Genomic DNA, 23,575 nt, shown 5'->3' with positions numbered 1-23,575 from the left:
TGCCCTCCTGAACAGGCAGCGGGGAGCTGCCACACGTACCCAGAGCGATAAGGCCGAAGAGCAGCCCCAGGAGCAGTAGCCAGGTGAGCAGCAGGCCCAGCAGCCACTTCCACCAGCTGCACCAGGAGCCGCAGGGGCACCAGGTAGGCGCTGCCCCCCACGAGCCCTTGCCCCCTCCACCAGCGGCCCCACTGCCAAGGGCACCGCCGCTGCCGCCGCCGCCTCCACCACCACGGCGGTGGTCGTAGCCGTGGATGTCTGTGGAAGAGAGGGCAAGGGTAAGGTGAATGCTGGCGGCTCGTGCCCCGCCCCTTCCCTCCAAATTCTCTAACTTGTGGTGATTTCCTGCAGGCCTGAGTGAATATGAATGGGCTTGCAGGTAGGTCCCGGTTGGCTCCTGGAATAAACATGGAGCTGTGGTGGCTGGTGCTGAGCAGAGGTCTGACAATCCTGGGCTTGAGCTGTGTGAGCCTGAGAAGGTCCCTTAAAGTCCCTTAAGGTCCCTTAAGGAGAAGGTCCCTTAAGGAGAAGGTCCCTGTTTCCTCTTTTTATAAAATGGAGTTCAAAGTTGACCTTTCTTCATGAAATGGATGTTAAATGAGATAAGGCATGCAGCGTAATTAGCAGAGGATGTAGCAGAGAGCATCAGGGTTAAAATTCTTGATTATTAATATGGATCTGCCACCACCTTCTGCATTTCACTAAGCCCAAATCTGAATAATCCCCATCTCCACATCTCAGTTCACAAGCCTCTTTCTTTGTAATCCCCACAGTGCCTAGAACTATACTCAGCACTTAAAGGGTGGCCAGGAGGCTTTTTCTTTCTTTTTAGTGAAAGTGTATTTTGTTTTTAATATCTAAAGTGGGCCGATACTCCTTGATTTCCTTCTCTCACAAGATGATGGGAGCAGGTGAGGAAGGTGTAAGGGACTGGAGATGTGTGTGATCTTAGGGTCACCTTGAAGGTGTGTGGGCAAGGGGAGGAGAGTGGTTTGTAAGACCCACCAGTAGCCCTGCTGTATTGCTCCTGCCATGTTGACAGATCCTGGACAGATAGTTGGCACCCAGGCAGTAGGCACCCAGACAGTGGGCGTTCCGCAGGTACAGTGTGACTGTGAGCATGTCTCCTGAGCTGAGCTCCTTCTGCAGCCCTGCTTTGGCCCCCAGCCAACCCCTCCACCGCCCTCCACCCCACTCCCTTTGAAGGCTTTTGGGGAAACTCTAGAGCTAGGGTGTTCATGTGTGCACTGGCTCCAGGCTAGGGGGCTGTTATCTGGTCCATTCACCATCGCCAGCTCCTCCACTCCTGATGCTGTGGGACCCGCCGCTCTTACTCACCTGCAGAGGCCCCGTTGCCCTTTGCAGTCACAGTCTTCACATCTCCTGAAAGAAATACCGAGATCACTGTTTTGGCTGTGCCCTTAAACTGCAGGAGCCCACAGGACGGTCCAGCCTGTGCGTAGACCTGGAGTGGGGCTTGAAGTAGGTGTGCCCCAGGGACCTCGTGGAACAGCCATGTGCAGGAACACCATTAACTCAGTCCTCACGGATCTCATACTGCAATAATTATGTTGATGAAGACTTGGCTTGGCAAACAGTTCACAGTGAGCAAAAATACACTGTAATAAACTTTTGTGACCTTAAAGCCCAAGACATTTTTTGGAGGATGTACTAGGGGTGACCATGGCATTCAAACAATAAATGTGCTTGTGAGAAATGACTCTTGATGTCTTGGTTAAAAGGCTTTGCACACAGGTTCCTAACCTGAACTGGAAGGAAAAGAAAGGCAAAGATGGGCTGGGAGGAGGGCTGAGAGTGAGTCCCAGATGCTATACGATCACTGAGTTTGTGGGTGTATGTGAGATTTTCTGGAAAAAGTGTTTACAGCTTTCACCAGGTTCTGAAAAGGGTCCTTTGGCTCCACAACCCAACCTCCACCCATGTAAGGAACTGCTAATTTAGAAGACCTAGCTTCAAATAATCAAAGAAGAAACACTTAAGTATCTCGAAAAAAAAAAGTAGAAGACTTAGTGTTAAACCTTGAGAGGATTGTAATTGATTTCATTTGCATTAAAAAAAAAATGTTCCGTGGCTTAACTTTTCTCTTCCTTTATTGAGCTCCCTGAAATCCATGATTTGGAGAGATTCACAAGAACCACCATGTGAAGAAATATGGTAATCCAGGACAGAATCCAGGTATTTGGGAAGAAAAAAAAGCTAGCAAGTGGTTTGCAAAGCTTTTTTCTATGAGTTCTGAAAGTCATGGGAGGACTAGTAAGGGCCACAGGAAGTCTTTGCTTCCATGATAAGCACACACGAATCAATAGGGGAGTTTGGGAAAATGCAGTCTCTGACACAGCAGGTCTGGGTTAGGGCCCAGGACTCTGCATTTCTAACATCCTCTTGGCTCTGATGATACTACTGGTCAGGACCACACTCTGAGGTCTGAGGTCTCGGAAGACAGATCAATGACAGACGGAACGGCCAAAGTGGACAGTGATCAGATTTGCTCTTACCGTTAGCTTCTGACACTAGGTAGGTGTCGGTGTATGCAGCTTGTTTTTCCTTTTTTAGGGTGTCCTCTGAAAAAGAAGCTGTGCACACAACCCGTGATGATCCTGGATCTTCTCTCCCCGCTCCCCCACCCACATCCTTTCCCGCTTGCAGAGGTGGAGGTTGGCCTGGTAGGAAGAGGGCCCTGCTTCCCTGGGGTTAACCCCCCCGCCCCAGTCTGGGCCTGTGGTTAGGTAACTTATTATTGCCCAAAGACCCTGTTAGGAGCTCTTTGCTGGAATTTTCCTAGCTTGTCTGCATTCAAGGCAGACCCCGGGACATTACTCAACAGACAGTTTTCATTTGAATGGAGTGACTATGGTTTCATCACTCAAACATCTCATACCACCTTGCTAGGACATTTGCCTACACTGTCTTTCTTCCAAAACCTGAGTCTCTTGGGCTCCCACGTACTTGCAGCGACGCTGGCTGGGGAGGCTGTAAAGACCTTCCCGCTGTCCTTGGTCATGATCAGCAGCTCCATCTCCTTCTTGGCGGGCGTGTTGTCCTTCTCCAGGATCAGGAATTTACAGTCCTTGTGCAAGAGGTCATCATTCTGGACATTTGTGGTGCTGGCTGGAGAGGAAAGAAGTGGGTGATGAGGATGGAAAAGGTGGAGGGAAAGGAAAAGGGAAGAAGTAACCAGGAGAAGAAAAGGAGGGTGGAGGAAAAGAAAGGGATAAGTGGGTGTGTCTGAGGGGCTCCTGCTCTCGCTGACACTGACAGCCATTACTGAGAAGCATCTTGGGGACCAGAGACATCTTCCCCTGCGTGGCTGGGCCTGGCCATCAGGAGGTTGGGTCAACATCAGAAGCACTGGGAGCTGGCCTGAGGGGCTGGCTCCCATCTGGACTCTGTAGGATCTTCAGTGAATGGGCCAAAGTTGGTATGCCAGGCAGGCCCTTCTTTAATTAATTGGTAGGTTCATTTCTGATGGAAAGTCTCAAGTGTTTGCATGCTGAGGGAGCTTTTCCAGACCACCGCATCCAGCATGCACACATCCCTGTCTCTACCACCTCACTATGTCTGTCCTTCAACTACGTGTCATATTCTGTAATTACATTGTATACTTTGTCCACTTGTCTGTTATCCACTTTGAACTGTCAGCCTGGGGAGAATGGGAACTTAGCCTCTTCATCTGTGTCTGCATAGCGCCTGCCTGTTCAGTCGCTAAGTTGTATCAGACTCTCTGCAACCACATTGACTGTAGCCCACCAGGCTCCTCTGTCCATGAAATTTTCCAGGCAAGAATACTGGAGCAGGTTGCCATTTCCTCCTTCAGGGGATCTTCTCAACCCAGGGATAGAACCCTCATCCCCTCCATCGGCAGGTGGATTCTTTACCAGTGAATCACCTGGGAAGCCCCTGTGTCTACTCCGGGCACTCAGAACACTGTCTCACACAAAGCAGGTGCTTGGTAAACAGGTTTTGGATGGATAACTTGTTGAATGGAGGGAAACACACCAGGATCAGAGCAGCGGAGAAAACAGGCTACCATGTGTCATGTGCCCGAGTTGGTAAAGATGCCACAGAAAGTAGGGAGGGTGTGGCAGCTTCCAGGGGGCACCTTGGCTCTTGTGGTGGGGGCTGGGCTGTGTGGGCCTGACCTTGGGCAGGTATGGAGGGTGGAGCTTCATGGCCCCCTTGGACAGGAAGGCCAAGGTAAGGTGAGAGGCACACCCAGCTGCTCACTTCTGGAAAAACCAAGAGGCCCTCGGGGTGAGTCCCATTTGTAGTCCCATTTGGACCCCCCATGGGTTATGTCCCCTCCTGCCACATGTGACTAAGGAACAGACCTTCCTGTGTGCTGGCCTGCCTCCGGTAGCTGGCGACAGCACTTACCTGCAGACGTGGACACCCCAGTGCTCACAGCAGTGGGGCTCTGGGGCATGTTTTTCTTCACACCATATGCTGCAAGACAAGAACCACTGAATGAGTGGGGCACAGGAGGCAGCTCCGCACTGTGTAGAAGCAGCTGACCTGCCCTGGAGACAGGCAGCCTCCCCAGGGGAGAGGAAGATGATAGTGAACAATAATAATGAACAGAATAATAATGAATCATGAAATCAACTCTCTCCAGCCATGGGGACAACAACTTAGATGAAACTTTGTATGATATAATCCTCATCCTTGGAGGATTGTCCCAAAGGCCACCTCCTCAATGAAGACCTCTTAGACTCCCCCCTCCCCAAACACACACACACATCTACTTCCCTTCTGAACTCCTACAGTACCAACACCTGCTCGGTACACCTTGATTCATGCTCTGTTACAGGATCCCCCAAATGTTTCATATGTGTGAGACGTTCACTCTTTGCGACCCCCTGGACTATATAACCTGCCAGGCTCCTTTGCCCATGAGACTTTCCAGGCAAGAATACTAGAGTGGATAGCCACTCCCTTCTCCAGGGAATCTTCCTGACCCAGGGACTGAACCCAGATCTCCCACACTGCAGGCAAATTCTTTAGCATCTGAGCCACCAGAGAAGCCCTCCAACTAAACAGTAAGCAATTTGCGGGCAAAGGCTGAGGCTCGTGCCTCTTCTGCCCTGCCTCCCCCACGTTTGCACAGAGGGGTGCACTAGAAAGTCAGCCAAATGACTGATATGCAGTGACAGCGGGCAGTTAAGGACAGTGGTGAGACGTGGGGACACAGAGGACACACCCCAGCAAGGCTCTCACTCGCGTCTGAGACAGCACTTGACCGAGACTGGCATCTCTGGTCAGTGTATGGAGGCTTGTTTCTTTGGTGGCAAAGGTCAATTGACTTTTAGGGACATTTTGGTCCCACTAATTCCATTGCTGAAAAGGCCTATTGTGAGCTATAGCTGCAAAGAGGCGTTGCTTCCCAGCCCTTAGGCTCCTAACCCCAGTTACAGACCTGTGGAGGTGGCGGACATGCCATGGGACAGGGTGGATGAGCTGGGGGCCAGATTGTTCTGCATGCCGAACACTGAGAAGAATTGAGGATGGGTGAGAGCAGGTACATAGATGAGGCCCTCTAAGGCAGCCCGCCCCAGGAGCCCCCTAAACCACTTTCACGATGAGTGCCCTTGCATATGACAGAGATTCTGAACCTTCTCAGTTCCCACACTCTTACTGACATGATAATTTTTTAAACACTGTTTCTTCCTCCCACCGCCCCATCCAGAAAATTCCTAAGCTCCATTTATTGACTAACTTAGGTCCACACAACTTAATAGTAGTAGTTTGCATAGGGTCTGACAGATGTTATGGTATGCCTCAAAAATTTCAAATATCCCAGGGGTTCCCTGCAGGACCCCAGGGTGCCTTGGTATACAGCATGGGCACTGCAGATCCAGACACAATGGCTGAGGCACTAACAGGGAAGGACCCTATTTTTCCTTCTGACTCAAGCACATAGAAGTCCCCTCACCCCCAGTAGTATTTCAAAGACTGGTTGGTTGTCTGTTTTTAACAGTGTAGAAGCTCATTCCTCCCTAGCTAACAGCTTCTTGTATTCCATCCTATCTGGAGTTTGGGGCACAAAATCCAACATCAGCCCACCCTCCTGAGTGAGGACTTTGCAGAGTAAACTAGCAAAGGCAAGAGGAAAAAAGCTTGAATCTGGTATCTGCTGGGTTTGTGGGACACTAGTTAATTGGAGGTGTGGAAATCAGAAGTTAAGAAGGTCAAGGAAAATAAAAACGGCCTACATCACTATGTGATATTAGTCGTGATATCACAGAAAGAAGGCAGATTCCTTTAACAAAAGAAATGGGCTGATAACTTATTCACATATAGGCTATGATGAGTGAATAAATACTTTTAAAAGATTATACATCTGCATTGGAAGCAAAGCAGTAACATTGTTTGAGCCCCCAAGGAACTACAACATTTAAGATGCAGTTAAGTTCTTTCTAAATTAACAGTGTTTTCCACCTAAAAATGTCGTGAGCTCTGCCTCACTTAGTCCCTTTACTTCCATCTCTCCACCTCTCATATTAGATAAAGGGACAGGCACAGAATAAGCACGTAAGTGCAGCCTCTGGCCCCCTTTTCCTTGGGGACTGAGCTGCTTCTATGATGGAGGGCAGGCTCTGGGCCTTCTAACGCAGCTCCTTGGTTACTGTTCTGCGCTGCCGTGTGTATGGAGGAAGTCCTCATGCTCTTGGTCAGGAAGAACATCTTCCCTACAAACCATTCCATTTCCCTCACTAGGCAAGAGCAACCATTTTCTTCAGGCTGGCAAGCACTGACCTGAGGAGCTGGTGCTGATTCCGGGCTGCAGAGTTGCGGAGCAGGAGGCCATGTTATTTGGAACTCCAAAGACTGCGGGGGAGGGAAGAAGGTTGGTGAGAGTACATCCACACAGAACAGGGGCGAGAAGCACTGGAAGAAAGGCCAGCGTCGCACTGTGTTACACTACTGTTTTTAGGAAAACCTTGGGCTCCTGCTTTGCAGCATGGAACCAATCATTAGTCCATGGTGTGCCTTGGGTCATAATAGCCAGTGGGCAGCCGCAGGTTGGTGGGGCTTTGAATGGACATCGATTCCAGCCAAGCCCTTCTCGTTCGTGACTGCTTCATAGAGAGGGCACTTAAAACCTAGAGAAGTTAAATGATCTCTCAAGTTCACACACTTAATCCTTATATTTGTTTTCATGTTCTTTCTCATGATAAAGATACAGATATAGCTATAGATAGATACACTTTACCACATAGTCCTTTCCATAGGGGACCCACCAGAGGAATCAGCATAGAAGTTGAAGTTCCAGTGAAAAAATCTTGGGCTGCTTGGCCACAGGAAGCCCTTCTAGGAAGGCATGGGGATGGCAAATGCCGGTGGGGCCGTTCAGCTCCAGCGTGAGATGTGGAGGGGTCAGGACAGGGAGGGGCTGTGAGCCGCAAGCCACATACCTGATCCTGCAGAATAGGCATTGGTGTTGAGCAGGGATGAGCTCTGGGTTGTGATGTTGTTGTGATAGGTGCCCATGGAGGACCCCGCCGGCAACGTGGAGGACCACACGTGGGAGGGAAGGTTGGCATCCAGGATGGTTGTATCATAGGTGCCAGACACTGAAAACACACACACCCCAGTGAGACAAACCCATTCTCCGTGCTGGGGGAGCCCAGTGGGCTTGGTTTGCCAGGACTTTCCCAGTTTAGCCCTGAAGGTCCCTAGTCCTGGCAACTCCCTCAGTCTAAGGAAACTGCAGGAGCTGGTCATCCCACTTCTGTCTGAAATCTTGTTGCTGGTGAAAACCTGATCTCTTGGGTCAGAAATTCTTGTTGGCTCTTGATGAAATTTGAAGTAGGTAAATTTTGCTCTAGGGTCCACCCGTTTCTCCTCCTAAGCCCCCCTCACCACCTCCCAGTGCACTGTCCCCGCTAATGGTTTCTCTCTCTCTCTGTTGCTGACCCCCCTTCACAGATGCCGTGGAGCTACGACTCCTTTACAGTAGAATTCCAGACAGCAGTGCAGGAAGGGAAGTCCTCAGTTCCGAGGCCGCTCTGTACCGGTGGCAGCCTTCTCCTGTTGAATGCTCCTTAAACATTTCTTTGTGCCAACCAGGCCCAAGGGGCATGCTGTTACCCTGAGTGGCCTTGGGCACATCTCAAATCTGAAGCCAATTCTGCCTATTTGTTACCTGAGTGGGAGTTAGCCACACAGGTCACAAACTACTCTGAGGTTTTGGTTTTATATTGAAAAACAAAAGATGACTATCTCAAGCTTTTTTTTTGTTTTTTTTTCAGTAGTGAGAGGAAAGCTTCACCTCATATATAGCAGAACTGGCTTCTCCTCACCTCCCCCCAGGGACCTGCTGATTCATCTCTCTGCCTCCCACAGAACCCACCTTGCACTTGGCAGGCACAGGATGTATGAGTGCTGAACTACACTCATCCTGCTTGTCTTCCCCTCAGTCTACCCTGCTCATTGCCTTTCCTCAGTGCCCGGTGCTTGGAATAGAGACAGTACATAATAAATGTTTATCGGGTGAGTGAATGAAGGACAGAAAACACTACAACTTTCCCCGATATTCTTCTTTCGGGGAACCTGGCCAACACATTCCCAGGACATGTCAAGAATTTCCTGGGAGAATCTCTAGGCTCTAGAGCCAGACGATGGCCTGCATGCGGGAAGGCTGATGGAGGTGAGGTGAGGAGGATGCAGTCCACGTTTCACGCTGCAGGAAGAGCAATGCTCAGGGTTTTGCAAAGGCTCCGCTGCATCCTGAAAAGCCTGCCCGGGCACGCCTGCACCTTATTCCCTTCCTTCCACAGCAGCCCGGGGCTGAGGGGCTTACCTGACTGGGAGCTCGCTGTCACCACCTTGGTCTCCACGGTGCCTTTCTTGGGGATGGGGAGTGTGTTAGAGGAATTCCGGGTGGGGCTCACGCTTGCTGAGCGGCTCCCCTTGAGCAAACGCTTGACGTCATCCAATTCTGTCCCTGAAAGGAATCCCCCGGTTTTTCATTAGGCTTGGGATTCCTTCCCAAGTCCGTGAGTGGTGAACATTCACGGCACCCTGAGCCCCGGGGAGGACAAAGCATCCACTTCGCCTGCTGGGACATTTCTGGTTAGCCTTGTCATTTCTACATTTTGCCAATTTATAGCACTGATTAACCTGGCACTTTGTAATGTTAATGGCCTCATAAATCTAGTGGCTCTACAAGGAGGTCAAAGTCCTCAGTAGATATTTCCTAATTAGACATCACAGGGAAGATTCTGTGGCTGGAAGACCCTGTCATCCTGGATCAGGGGGAGCATTCACACCTGGGATAGCCAGAGAACAAGACTCCTTGAAACAAATGATTCGGCGGTGGTCTCATCCCGGGCAGAGGCTGCCTCGGGTGTGGGGTCTCTGACCTTGTATGCTCTGAAGTGTCAAAAGAAATGTGTGTCCCTTAACTCTTAAACATTACGCTGCTCTCCTGTGAATTAATTTCCAGACCCGCTGGCTGATAGGATTTGCGATGAGGAGATTCAGTGGAGTAAAACACGCTGTGCCTCCCAAGGTGGCAAAGAGAAGAGGAGGGCGGCATTGTGCAAGGGCCACGTGTGAGAGGAGGCATTTGCTGATGACATGTGCTGGAGGACTGCCAGGCACCCCCGCCCCTGAGAGCTCCCGACTGTGCTCAACAGCCCCCTCCCCAAGCCTGGAAAGACTCGGGTGAGACCGTGTCAGGCCTGGAGTTGGATCCCACGGCCCAGGCCCTGAGCTCTTGGGACAAGTCCCAGTCTCTGCTTCCTGAGCCACCCGAGCCAGCTCTTTCTCTTCCTGGTCTTTGTTCTTGGCTCCCACCCACCCACAACAGGAGTGCCACACGGTCAACAGAGACAAGGGAACCCCTGACATCTGAGATAACCAAGTTCGAACTCTCACACTTCTGCCTTCTCTGGAAGGTGAGAAGGATGTCAGACCTCCTTGAGTCCCCTCCTGCTCCTTTTCCTTCAGGTGTGCCGAAACTTCCTCCCGTGTCTCTGCCCACTCGTCTCGCTGAGACCTTCCTTCAGTCTCCCTTCAAGTGACTGACTAACCCGGGAAGACTCCTCTGGCCCTGACTCCCTCTGTCCCTGAGCTGTCATGGCCGGTGCTTTATTGTCTGTGAACTACAACGCAGCAGGGACCAGGACTTGCTCAGCTCCTCACCCCTGCACGCAGCCCTGGGCCCCTGTCACAACCTTAGACATGTTGTTTATGGCACGAGTGGCTGCGCACACACAGCAGGAGCCCTGGACTCTTGGGTCCTTCCCAGGACGGAAGCACTTACAGCGGGTAGACGGGGATGCGCTCTGCAGTCGGACTCGGATCTCGCTCTCTGTACAGGGAAGAGACGGAACAGCTGTGAATGAAGGAGCTGGGCTCACAGTGCCCTACACTGAGCTCTGGGCTGCACATTCATCTTTGGGCTGCTCTGTGATCCGGGGACAGAAAACCTAGGTGTGCCCTGGATGAGTGCTGCTTAGAAAGAGGTGTCCTCTCCTTACCCTGGATCACAACTGCACTCCCCCCGCCCGCTCCCACCCCACCAGCCGCTGAGAGCAGGAAACCCCAAGCTGAGCCTGGAGGTGCCATCATAATCGATAATAACCGACCCCTTTTCTAGGGCCCTGGAGAAGGAAATGGCAACCCACTCCAGTATTCCTGCCTGGAGAATCCCATGGACAGAGGAACCTGGTGGGCTGCAGTTCATGGGGTCGCAGACAGTCGGACACGACTGAGCGACTCAGAACAACTTCCTAGGCCCCACTCCTCTTTACCAGAACCAAGCTGCTCTCCTATCTCTAGGGTTTCTCAGCCAATAGCAAGAGAATTCTAGTGTTTCCTTAGCCATCTTGGCCTCTTTAGGGCAGCAAGTGGGTGATTTAACATTCTAAGTTTCAACATCAATCAACTATCAAGTTATGCGTGGTTGGTATGTGCCTAACTTTCCAGGCCCCTGGGAGGCTTAGACTGGCCCTTATGAATGCCCAGGGCCTAGGAATCCTGCCTTCAGCACTGCCCTGACACACTTCTTGCCACCTTCATCGGATAAATCAAGGGCAGCTTTCTCCAGGACCACATTCCCTCCTAGGGCCTTATCCACAAGCAGTTGTGGAGAGTGTAAAACTCTCGCAGAGAACTTCATCCCCTGGAACAATGCAAAACAGGGGCTTGTGCTTCATTTTTTTTTTTTTTTTTTTTGCTGTGTAAATGCAATTACAGGACAACTTGTTAAAGTCACCCAGGAGACTGGGCGTGAAATGAGATGTGATGCTAGCACCTTCAGACAATCCACAGCAGAGCGAACCACTCCACACGCTTGCTAGACTGCTGTTAAAAGCCCACCCTTCCCAAAGGGGACCCCCAGGTGCTACAGGCTCCTTGAGGGCAGAAACCGTGGCTTATTCATTCTTTACTCCTCACTTTTCCTGACTCATGTCTGGACACATGTTAGATGCTCAGAAAATACTAATTGGATGAATTGAACTGAACCCAGTGACAGAGATTACCTCGTGTTTGGCTCCGTCCTCTGGTTGAAGAAGATGCTGAGAAACAAAGAAAAGTAATATTAGGCATATATGAGAGGTGGCATGCTAAATATCTGTGACATGGAGGCAGACCTATTTGGGTGGGGAGGTTGTTTTCATAGTGCATTTATATCCAGATAGAAACCTTTATGGATGGTGGATGTTTAATAAATGATGCCCACATGGCCAAAGGGAAGAGAAAATTATGTAAGCCCCAGTGTGTTTAGGGTGTTAAGTTAGCAAATGAATGTTAAATTGGCTCACACTTAGAATGTTAACTAAGGTAATCATGATCCATTTGGACTGGTTGATCACATTGATTAAATGTATCAAAAGACTGCCAGGTCTTTCCTTTAGCTTTTTTTAGAGACTGTCTTGGTTTTTGCACTGTAGGCAGGTAAATAAATGAAATTATAATCACTCATATCATCAATTCTTACGCACAGTGGGAACCCAAGACTGTGGACTCAAGATTTAAGATCCCACCTCATGTTTCATTTGGTTAAAACGTGCCCCTTTAAGGCTGCTGTGGTAGAGGTGCTGGGATGCTTGATATTTGTGCATCCTCACCCCTACTCCCCTTTGTAGGAAGGTCTCTGTGGGTCCTGTGGAAGGGAAAACGCTATGATTGTTGCCTGGCCTTAGGGCTTATCTGCCCAAGCCTGAGCCTTGTACTAGAAGCTTGCCATTTCATGAGCAAAGACTTTTGACGGCAAACTGATACGTCTGACCATCCATCCCCTTAAGAAGCTTTAGGATAAAGAGCCGAGAAAAAGAGGTCAGCAGAGGTCAGACTCTTCTAGAAGAAGCCACTTAACTCATGATGCTCCCTCTCCATCCCTGCCAGGGTTGACCAACCATTTCTTTAGAAAGTAAGGATAGGACATACCAAATTCCTTCCGAGGATACTCGGGGGAAGAGTTGCCACTGGAGCTCCCTGGAGAAAGGACAAACAGTACAAATGGCCACTTAAACCCAAATAGCTTCCGAGAGGGTGGGTCCTTTCTGCACCTCTGCAGCCTGGGTGTTCAGCCCAGGATTTAAGCACATTATGCCCAAGGGACTTGCTTGCGGCACTTCCTTCTGGTCACTGATCTACTTCGGTGGGACGAGGTCTGAACAAAGAACAACTGTTTCATTTCCTTTTTGTTTTCACTTCCTCAACTCTGCCCTATGCAGTGCCGATGCCGATGCCCATCTCTGATCAAATGAACGTGCTGTCGGCACCAGCAGTTCTCTGACCTTGTGCGGCTTGTTCCGGAGGTGGGCCTTGTTATGAAGAGACCAGTGCTGGCAGAGCAGCAGGGTGCACTTGTGGTGATCCCCTCCACCTGGCCTGGATTTAGAGTTCTCCCTACCCTTGGCAGCCCTGGGTCAAAATCATTTACTGGGATATCCAGAAGCAGGATACCCTGCTTTTTCATCACCAGTACCCATCTCATTCACTATTAGACCCATTTGCACCGGGCTCGTCTGTTTTCCACTAAAACTCTAGATTTATGTAGACCACCAGGAATTCCAGTAACCTTAGGAGAAGACCCCAGATGTCTTCCTCTCACCTCCTCCTTCTTGATCATGAGCTTGCCCCCTTTCTCTCTGACTTAAATGGCATTGTAATTGACTCTTCCTTTTTGTGATCTGGCTCTTCTTTGTGCATTTCCCCCCAAACTTTATCTTTCTGTGTTCTCTTCTGCTTTTGAACTCTCTTCCCTGACAAACTCCTTCAGTTTTCCAACTTCTGCTAACAACCCTTTGTGGATAACCCCACACTGGGTGTCTTGCCTTGACTTCTTCCCTGAGCCCAAGTCCTGTGTGTCCTGTTGCCTGCGAAGTAGCCCCACCAGAAAGTCATGCCAGAGGCTCTACTTTAGGACAAAATAAATGAATTCATTCAAAGGATGAGAGAAGCTACTGAGGGGAGAGAGTAGTTCTTTCTTAAAGTCTGTGGGCCCGTACCTTCATATGTTCCATGGCGGGTGACATGAGTCTTCCTCTCGAAAGTTGAGCCTGGTGAGTTGGGCAGAGTGGAGGCAGGTGAATGGGCCCTCCTGTAACTGGAGGTGGAGGCATTGCCTCGCAAGCTCCCACCTACAAGTGGGGAAAGACATAAACCCTCAGAGCACTTCACGGGGTGACATATAGTTATACTAGGTACACGCTAGTATACTAGCTTATACGCTTATACAGTTATACTAGGACACACTAGTCAGTCCTAATGAAGGAGGGCCCTGTGGAGGGGCCAGAGGCCTTCAGCAGAGCGTGACCGAAAGGGTGCTCAGAAATGGAGGTGTAATCACTGCTGCTGCCCTTTTCAAGAACCCTGAAAGGCAGGGAGGTCCTTTCTGTGTGTAGCCAAAGTGCATGGAAGTGGAGAAGCAGGATGCTTCCTAAAGACCTGGCCTGTAATTGTAGACCACTGCTGGGTGCGCTGGAATACAACCCCACATGCAAATATTTCTCCACAGGTAAGGACATATGCAGCTCTTTAGCAGCTCAGCTGTTTGCATATCTTGGGTCTTCTCTCTTCAGTGTCATTCCAAGATTTAAAAAATGACTTTGGACTCACAGACTTAGAGAATGAACTTCCAGTTGCAGGTTGAGGCGGGGTGGGCAAGGGGAGAGAATGGGGAATGGAAGTAAAGGATTGTTAGGGAGTTTGGGATGGGCTTCCCTTGTGGCTCAGTTGGTAAAGAATCCGCCTGCAATGCTGGAGACCTGAGTTTGATCCCTTGGTTGGGAAGATCCCCTGGAGAAGGGAAAGGCTACCCACTCTAGTACTCTAGCCTAGAGAATCCCATGGACTGTATTGCAAAGAGTTGGACCCAACTGAGCAACTTTCACTTCATTTCACTTTGGGGTGGACATGTACACACTGTGGTGTCTTAAATGGATAAGCAACAAGATCCTACTATATAGCACAGGGAACTCTGTTCAATGTTATCTGGCAGCCTGGGTGGGAGGGCAGTTTGGGGGAGAATGGATACATTTATATGTACAGCTGAGTCCCTTTGCCATCCACCCGAAACTACCACAACATTATTAATTGGCTATGCTCCAATATAAAATAAAAAGTTTAAAACTATAGCTTTAGAGGCAATGTGCATGTATATGTGTTTTCCCTGCTTTGTTTGTTGTGTTTCAGTTGAAAGTTACCAGGAAATATTATTTCTTTGAGATCCACTGGGTCTGTGTTGGATGTTTGCCCAGTGGAAACTCATACTGTCTGGGGTTGCATGTCACCAGATTTCCTTAGCACAGTAACCTAATCCTTAAGTTCCTTTTGTTGTTTTTTTTTGTTGCTAATTCAAACTGTAAACCCTCAGACATGGATACCCTTTTCTAAAAGAAATGACTTAAAGAGAGTTAGTAGTTCACTGGGAAAGGAGTCACCTCTCTAGGAAGGCTTCTTAATCGTGTTATTTATATTGGGGACATAATAACAACTGATCCCGTTTGAAATAGGCCTCACAGTTCCTTGGGGCATTTGGAATGGCTGACAAACAGTGGTAATGATCCCTCTCCCTGCCCATCTGTCCTTCCCCGGCCCCTCCCACCAGCAGGCACTTACTTGAGTTTATGTAGCCGCTGCTGCCATGCGTCAGGCTCTGTTTCTCCAGCCGGCTCCCTCCACCCAGAGATCCTGTTTTAGCATAGCCATTGCTGGTCCCCCCTTCTGCAGAAACCAGGAGCAGGTGACTTTACAAGTGGACTCAGCAGCCCCTCTCACCCGCCTTCCCTGGCCTCTCACCCACGACCCTCTTGGTTTGGGGCCCCTTTCCCACCGGATCTCATTTTGTTTGTTTTTGATACAAATGTCAAGAGCAAATATTCTACCCACAAGAAAGTTTCCAGGGTGATTGCTGATTAGGATAATTTAAATATTAGAAAAGTCAGCAAGTGATGAAAACTCCTTGAGGCCTGGGCCCGGGTTGGACTTTTATGAATGCCTGGCCAGTGCCCTGGACCTGGCAGCCACTGGAAGTGTCAGAGGGCCGAGTGCCAGCGCTGTGAGGATGGTGTTTCACCTGGCAGCCCATCACACTCCAACCTGTGTGTGGATGCGGAGGCTTCCCATCCCCTCCTGAACCAGGATTCCCAGGAGGTGCAGGGCTAGCTCAGGGGCTTGGATCTCCATTATAGAACCCACTAACCCCAGCAACCTCCTGAGAGAAGAGCAGATTCAAACAGAAGCCTGACTATGGTTTCCTCCTTCTAACCTAGGCCCAGGCTGGAGAAGATTTCTGGTATTTTAGTGTCCAATCAAATCTATAGAGACAGAAACCAAATTTGTGTATTTTAGAGGCCAGGGAGAGGGGAGAGAGGATGGAAATGTTCTAAAATTAGATTGTTGGGGCCACATGACTCTATGGACGTGCTAATGACCATTGAATTACACACTTCAAACTGGTGGATTCTGTGGGATATAAGTTAAAGTCAACACAGCTGTTAAAAAAAAAGATTTCTGATATTCTGGATTTGCTGGACTGACGAGTGAGAGCCCATGAGAAAGGTTACACGTGGAGCCCTTCACATGAGCCTTAGTGAGATGCAAGTTCTCAAAATAAGTCACTTACTTGGTGGTAAGGATGTAAGTCTTGTAGTTACTGTTTCTGTGATGACTAGAAAAAGACAAAGAAAAGAGGAGATCTTACATAATGCACTGAAATTCCTCCACTTTGGCAAGGTCTTGCATCTTTCATAAGCTCAGCACATTAAGTTAGGTTCAAGGTAGATTTTTATACACTTGTGCTTCAAGGGATTTGATCTGACCTTCTGTAAAAGCAAATAGGTGCAATAACAATGGGACTTAATGTACCTAGAAAATAGGTTTATATTTCTTTGGGACCAAAAGTAGTTAGTAACCCACTGATTTGAAAAATGAGTTACCGTGCATTAATGTCTCTCATCTAACAATTAGATCTAGCTCAGGCCTGGATTCACCTTTGAAGAAGGGTCAGAACCTCAAGCCACTTTTCTCTGCACTGTCCCTTCTGAACTGTCACCCAGTCCAGCTGAGGCCGGTACATCTTCCTGGCTGATTCCACTGTGATGTGGATAATGACCTTGAACTTCTCTGTGAATTTGGGGGTATCTCAAGGACGCATAATTCATTCTAAAATCTTCAGGGCCATGCCTGAGTGTGAGGAGATGTATGAAGGAAGGGGGTTGATAAGTCACATTTGGTGCTTGGTGAAATCATGGACAAGTGAATATCCAAGACAGACTTGAGAATCAGTCCCTTTGCCTCCTGAAATGGAGAAGGTGCCAAGTGCCACCGTGGTGAGGCTATGGAGGTCATAAAAGTTTTTTGTGTTTTTTAAAAACACCAGTTAGAATAAACTGAGTTAGAATAAACTCTTGCCTTCCTGAATCACTCTCTCCTCTACAGCAGCATGGGGGTTGGGTAGATTCTGAAACCATAACTGGGCCAATTTTGTGCTCTGACCGTGACCATCACCAACCACTACCTCCTTCTGGGTTGGACATCAGGTGCCCCTATTTAGCTGAGCCCCCTGTTTTCTGAAATCACACTTCTCATGCATATGTGTGTGCACAAGCCCAAGTATATGCATATATGTGGTATGTATGCAGGTATGGCTCATGAGAAGAGAAAAGAAAAGGATGAAGAAGATGATGAAGGAGATGGTGGGGCGTCACTTGGTGTGCTGGCAACTGCTCCCTCCCACACGGGTCTTACTGCTCCTACCCGTCACCCTTTCTTTCTTCACTCTGCGTGTTCCTATTAGTTTAGTTGTCTTCGCAGCAACACGGGGTTATTAAAGGAGCAGAAGCAGCATCACATGCATAAAAGGAAATGGTTGTAGAGACAAAAATGGCAGCTTGATTTGAATAATAGTCCTTGAGCGTTCACTAAACCTCTTGTTGTGTGGACTTCTGGGATTCCATGACACATAAAAATAAATTATTTCTTAACTTAAGAGTTCCAAGTCTGTGGATGCAGAGTTTTTTTTTTTTTTTAATTGGAGATATATGAAAGTCACAGGATAGATGAAAGAGTTAGAGCTGCTAAGGGGACAGTTTAAATGTCTCTGAATTTATCATCTGGGCAGTTTCACACAAGAAATGTGCCTGTTTTCAGTTTTCAGTGTAGATTGCAACTGTGACACCAGTGTGATTCCAACTTTGTCCCAGTAATGGGGATATTATTCTTTTGGATTTCCATCACCTTGTATCCCTAAATAAGAACACGACTGAATAAACTCTAGCAAATTCATTCAACAGGATATTATGAAATCATTACAAATGCTGGTTATAAAAACTGTAACATTGAAATGGCAATTCTCGTCTTTGAAGAAAAAATGGAACACATTTCAATTACAAGTGTATTAAAAAAAATCAACAAAAGCCTTCTTAAAGGAAAAAATAAAGCCTATTTAGGAATACATTTAAAATTGTACAGTGAAAAAGGCAAAAAACTAAGAAAAAACTAAAAACAAAAAACATAAATAGAAAAAAAGATACAGTAGTTGTGGTAGAATTAGGAATGAATTATTAACTTTTTCCAAATTTTTGATCGCTTTTATAATGACATTTATCACGCTCTTACTTCTTTCAGTGACTTCAGTGCCATCCCGTTTGTTCTTCTGGGTTATGTCCATATCATCGCCACCTACAGAAAAAGCCAGAAACCAGGACTAGCTGTGTCCGTTACCACCCCTTTTCATAAGTGTAGGTCCCTACTATTCAAGCTGAGAACTAAAACTGGATTCCCATGATTCAAAGCATAATTCTTTCGTGTGCATATATTTTAATAAGGATCATTCCCATTTCTTGTATTAGTGTGGGAGTAATTTAATAGTTCCAGCTTGGATCCTATTCTTTTGTACTGAGATCTTTTTTTTTTTTTCAGGGTCCAGTTGACCAGGTTGCACCCTGCTGAGCATTAAAGGTCTTACATAGATCTGGCACCCTGACATTTGACTATAAAACTTCCACTTTTTGCCAAGTAATACAATATCTCCCAAAGCATGTGGTGCTTTCAGCTAATTCATTTTGATGTATCCCACAATGTTCAGTGTTCTATACAATGCTCTGTGAATAGAAGACATTCACGCTTCATTATTTAGAGTTCAGATGTGAGAATGATGTTTGATGGGTTGAAATCAGGATAAAAATTATTATGATTGTCATACTTGTGTGGAACTTTATATTTCACAACATGAAATTTTCTCTTTAACACAACAGCCCTACTATGCTTCTTTACAGACTTATGTAGGAAAAAAAAAAAAAACAAGAAAGTCAATGTAAAATCTGTTGAAATATGTAGGAAAAGATTTGTACAAGTCATCTGCGTTCTCCCTTCACTCTTACTCTGGGCAGAAAAAAATCACTGAGATCTTGTCCACTGTGTCCTGAAGCATGGATGGGATGAGGCAAGGCTTTAGGGGTGGGGCGGGGCTGGGCTGGGGAGGAGCACGGTTCAGGAGACCAAGGCAAGGATCCCTGTTCCAACTGGGTGCTTTTGGCTGTAGTCACCAGTCTCAGGCTCTGCAAGGACTTGAAACCTGGCTTTCCCTGGGGTTCTCTCTGCCCAACCTTCCTTTCCTCCTACTTGATCTTTTGGGTGCAGTTCAGATTGGGATTTTAGAATTCAGGAGCAAGCTACTCCCACCCAGGACACCCCTTTCTTGAAGATCTCTCCTTTCAGCCTTTTTCTCCTGCCTGGTGACTTTACAGTCTACTTATCCACTAGGTGCAATGGACACAGGGCCTACTCCCATCATACTTTCAGGGGCCCGCAAAAATTTTTTAACTTCTTTTTAAAATCAAACGGAAAAATAAACACACTCTAACTTGGATTATATTCTTTCAAGTCTTTTTTTTCTTTTTTTTTTTTTTAATGGAGGAAGGACATCCACAAAGGCAAAAGTATCTAGGTCGACAAAAGTCCTAATGCAGCCCGGGGTGAGCTCCCCACTGAAAATCAAGACCACGCAAGACCAACTGGTCAACTGCCTGGTGGAATCCACCAAGATCCGCACAGTTAGTGTCAGAGCCTGATCGAATGTGCCAACTCTTTGCTCACCGGGGTTTTTTAAATGCAGCTCTAGGCAAGGAATGAGGCATCATGGAAAAATTCCTGGCTGCAGCTAAGAAGACACAGATGTTCTTTGCAGGTATGTTTCCCAGAGCCGAAGAGCAGAGGCTCCATGAGCAATTTAACAGTGGAGTCCAGCTTTATCAGAGGGCCAAACCTGACCTGTGACTCTGTCTGTACTCCTGTAGGCCTATGTCCCACCAATCTACGTACAACCTGACACCCTCTTTGAAATCCACTGTTTAAGCATTAATTGCCTTTGGCATCTCTGAAGCTCCCCCCACCTCTTTTTTTTTTTTTTAATTCATCATCAGCTATGAACCAGGAGGCATTTTGGAGATTAAATGTTCACATGCCCCTGGCTGCCAGTGGGGAGCCACCTAGCATGGCAGCACCTGAATTGTTATAAACAGTTCCTTTCAGGATAATATTTCATAACAACCTATGGAAACTTTAACTTTCCACAAGTTATCACTTATTACCATCCTTAAATGAAAGTTGCTGCTGGCAGCTATAAATTTGGATTGGCTGGGTCGTTTCCACTTATAGCCATCAAGGCAGACTGATGATAGCTCCAGTCCATTTGATAAGAGTCTCAGCGTCTAGGCAGCCAAACTGGCAAGTGTTTTCTTGTTCTTTCTGTACCTAAAAATATAACAAACATTTCTAGGTAGTTGCTATCTTTTTCTTAGGTCCCAATGATGAAGCCTTAAGATTTGCAACAAAAAAAGCCAAGAGTTCCCTAACTTCCAGAGGGCACAAGGAGATAGCCTGCTAAGAAATCAGGTGCCCCCCTCCAGAATGGGAGGGAGGGGAGCCCTTACTGCTCAGTGCTCTAGAGATAGAAGGGCCCCTGGGTGGGTGAAGGTAGATGCAACCTCTCTCTCAGCCTGGAGCTCCTACATGGCTACATCCCATGGCCTTACACAATGATTTCTTGGGCCTGAAATAAGGAAGGAGCTCTGCTGGCTTTACCCAGACCAATAGTCAGAAATGGTAGGGATGTATCAGGAGACAAATGCCTTTCAACCAGAGCTGAGAGGAAATTTTCTGTGACTTATCAAAGCGAAAATGATGGGTTGAGGCACAAACCTGGATGGGGATCATCCCATGGGGCTACAGTTTTCCCACAGGATTTCCTTCTTAAATATTTTAAGTGCCGAGAGTTTTTAAAAAGTGTAACATAAGGGAAAGAAGAGTACATGCCCAGACTCGTGGCTGAGCCTGCCTCTCCCAGCAGTGCTTATCTGAACACCTTGCCCCAAAAGTACTACTTAACGAGAGCACAGTCAAGTAGCATAATTTTAAACTTCTGGGATGTTTGGGCCACTTTACTAGAACTGAGGATAAGCAAGTCATTCAAGTTCTCAATTCCAAAGTTATGTTAACTTCCATTCATAGTTCTAAGGGGCTGCTTCGTGGTTATTTCATAATGTTCTTTTGAAGACATAAAAATGATCCTGTGCCATTTTCTTATGTAAGAAAACACAATTCAGAATCATTTTCCTACTTTTATGAGTTTTTTTCCTTTCCTCTTCATTTAAATGGTGTCACATCGACCTAAAACTATTCCTATTGATGATGGGGTGTAACCCAGGCACAAACAAGGCCAAATTGCTGATACCAAGAGAAAACCATCTCAACCGACCTTCTTATAACAATTCATGAAACACTTGGTCTTTAGCACAAAGAAGGGAACAGAGAAGGAAATGTTTTTCTATTTTAGGAATAAATGTCCCTATCCTCTGCTAAGGAATCATAGGTATCCTTACAGCTCTTGTTACTCCAATCTTTGTACACTTTACATTTTAAAACAATAAAATAACCAAAATGTGGGAAAACCACCCACTAGCTATTGCCCTGTTAACACAGACAGGCCAAGCAGTTTGCAGGGGGTATCAACCTATCAAGCCTATCATGCCCTAGGGTTGATAGTCTCAGAGGCTTCTGTCTCTACACCCCTCTGGCAAGCAATGGGTGCCCCCACCTCTGCATTTAGCATCCTCCATTTTCATAACCAGGGCTGGGGGAGCTTGGGCCCTAGCTTGGTGATTAAGCTGCTTGTTTATAGCCATGTTTGGTTAAATCCTGCTACCACTAACAATGGCAAATGAGCCAAACCAGGCAGATGCAAACTTCTTTTGGTCAGGCATAATTTTAAAATGTGGTTAGTTCTTAGGTCAGAGCGGTTTCAGCAATCTGGGTTTCTATCCAAGCTTCAAGCAAGACTCCTCGCTTTAAGTGCCCCCATGTTAACTCTGATCAGATTCGTGGGAGTGTTTTGAAGGGGCTGAGAGTAAAGCAAGCCTTCTCTGATTTTCAAAAGGGCTCCACTGGGGGCTGTACATTTAGTTTAGTTTCAACTTAGATTTGTGCCTTAGCTCTAAGAGAAAGCATATGGGGGTAAGAGAAATGATTCCGCTCTCCAAACAGATTTCTTTAAAAAATCTCCCTACATTTTATGGAAAGAACAAATCCAACTATTAAGCTACTGATTAGCTGCTTCTCAAAGAAATGAGGCGCTAGAGGATTTGCCAACACTTCAAAAAAGTAAAGTGGTAAATTGTCAGTTAGTAGTTAATGTGGTCTGTGAGATACCTAAACTGGTAGTTCTCATCCCAAAATGAATTTATTTTGGTCTACATTGGCCTGTAAAATGTGACAGAATTTTTTTTTTCTTGTTCCAAGTTAGACTCCAGGAAGTTCCTGGATTAACTATATCATTTCAGACATTTCACTTTACTTTAGATTAGGGGTGGTAAGTGTAGAGTGTGATAATCTCAGCCAACCCCTTGAGCTTAGTCAGAAGCTGCCAGCACAGACTCTGGGGGAGCACATTGGTGCTCAGGGGTTACTTCTAGAAACCCCCACTCAAACCCCCACTTTGATTTCTGAGCTGTTCTCTGCTATCAAGGGGAGAGAGGGAAAGTAGAGAAGGGTGGAGAGAGACAAGGAGAGAGAAACCCAGATTGAGAGAGAAGGAATTTTAAACTCTTTATATTCTAAATAAAACAGTTTAACACAAGTCATTTTACAATACTGAAAACAATACCAAAGAAATCTTGTCACCAGAGTTCACTTTATCTTCACTGGCTTTTTTATTCTCTTTCCCACTGTCAAAACTTTCTTGTCCCTTTAAAAGACCTACCCTGAGTAGAACATATAAGTCAAACTAATCATTTATGATCAATTAATCACATCAACAGAACACTGGAAATTAAAGGATGTCATCTTAGATTCTCCGACAAACATTCACGTTCTCAACGGCAAACCTCAAATTAAAGTCTCACAAGGAGCAAGAACCACCAAGTTCCTATGACTTACCTAGTTTGAGATGCTGAAGGAATCGGAAACAACTTTGAGTAAATGCCCCTTCTTTCTTCCCCTGACGTTTTCTTCTAGACTGTTTGCCGTTCCCACTTTTTTTTTTTATCCAGACCCAGCCAAGGTGTGTTAGAGCTGAGTGATCTTTCAAAAATGTTCACTTCTCTCCCCCTTGTTTCCTTCAGTTCTTTGCTTCCAAACAAGTCCTGACAAAGGTGTGTCGAGGTTTAAAGCATGACTCCACCCTTCCAATTATCTGACACTTGCAGGATTAAAAAAAAATCTGCCTCCAGGAATCAAACTTTACAGGAGGCAGAAAGCTTCTCCAGTTTAGAGCTATGGGATTAACCATTTATGGGCCATGGGAAAAGGGAACAAAGGTTCAGCATAAAGGAAATGACCTTTTATTACTCCTCCTTACCTTTTATAGCCAGAGGACTGCCACAGCTTGGTATTCCCCTCCCTCGCTGCCATCAGATTGGCTCAGTTCAGTCGCTCAGTCATGTCCAGCTCTTTTTGACCCCGTGGACTGCCGCATGCTAGGCCTCCCTGTCCATCACCAACTCCCGGAGTTTACTCAAACTCATGTCCATTGAGTCAGTGATGCCATCCAACCATCTCATCCTCTGTTGTCCTCTCCTCCTCCCACCTTCGATCTTTCCCA

General features: G+C 47.0%; 1 protein-coding gene across 1 annotated transcript in view; it reads right to left on the bottom strand.

Annotated features, from left to right (window-relative positions):
* Positions 1 to 23,286, bottom strand: part of COL17A1 (collagen, type XVII, alpha 1) — a 47,732-nt gene extending 24,446 nt beyond the window's left edge. Inside the window, exons 1-17 of the mRNA XM_010859403.1 lie at positions 22,912 to 23,286; positions 18,097 to 18,159; positions 16,103 to 16,147; positions 15,097 to 15,201; positions 13,485 to 13,616; positions 12,418 to 12,465; positions 11,511 to 11,546; positions 10,289 to 10,336; positions 8,822 to 8,965; positions 7,434 to 7,592; positions 6,775 to 6,846; positions 5,435 to 5,506; positions 4,396 to 4,464; positions 2,968 to 3,129; positions 2,517 to 2,594; positions 1,339 to 1,383; positions 40 to 258 (exon numbers count right to left, since the gene is read on the bottom strand). Coding sequence (XP_010857705.1) covers positions 40 to 258; positions 1,339 to 1,383; positions 2,517 to 2,594; positions 2,968 to 3,129; positions 4,396 to 4,464; positions 5,435 to 5,506; positions 6,775 to 6,846; positions 7,434 to 7,592; positions 8,822 to 8,965; positions 10,289 to 10,336; positions 11,511 to 11,546; positions 12,418 to 12,465; positions 13,485 to 13,616; positions 15,097 to 15,201; positions 16,103 to 16,147; positions 18,097 to 18,148 — 1,486 coding nt within the window. The 5' untranslated portion in view covers positions 18,149 to 18,159; positions 22,912 to 23,286. The remainder of the gene's footprint in view (positions 1 to 39; positions 259 to 1,338; positions 1,384 to 2,516; positions 2,595 to 2,967; positions 3,130 to 4,395; positions 4,465 to 5,434; positions 5,507 to 6,774; positions 6,847 to 7,433; positions 7,593 to 8,821; positions 8,966 to 10,288; positions 10,337 to 11,510; positions 11,547 to 12,417; positions 12,466 to 13,484; positions 13,617 to 15,096; positions 15,202 to 16,102; positions 16,148 to 18,096; positions 18,160 to 22,911) is intronic.
* Between the last annotated feature and the right edge of the window lie 289 nt (positions 23,287 to 23,575).

Source organism: Bison bison, unplaced genomic scaffold, assembly GCF_000754665.1.
Source record: "Bison bison bison isolate TAMUID 2011002044 unplaced genomic scaffold, Bison_UMD1.0 scf7180017864456, whole genome shotgun sequence".
Classification (NCBI taxonomy): Eukaryota; Metazoa; Chordata; class Mammalia; order Artiodactyla; family Bovidae; genus Bison; species Bison bison.
Note: the sequence above shows the minus strand (reverse complement) of the source record. Positions and strands in the feature narration are given on the sequence as shown.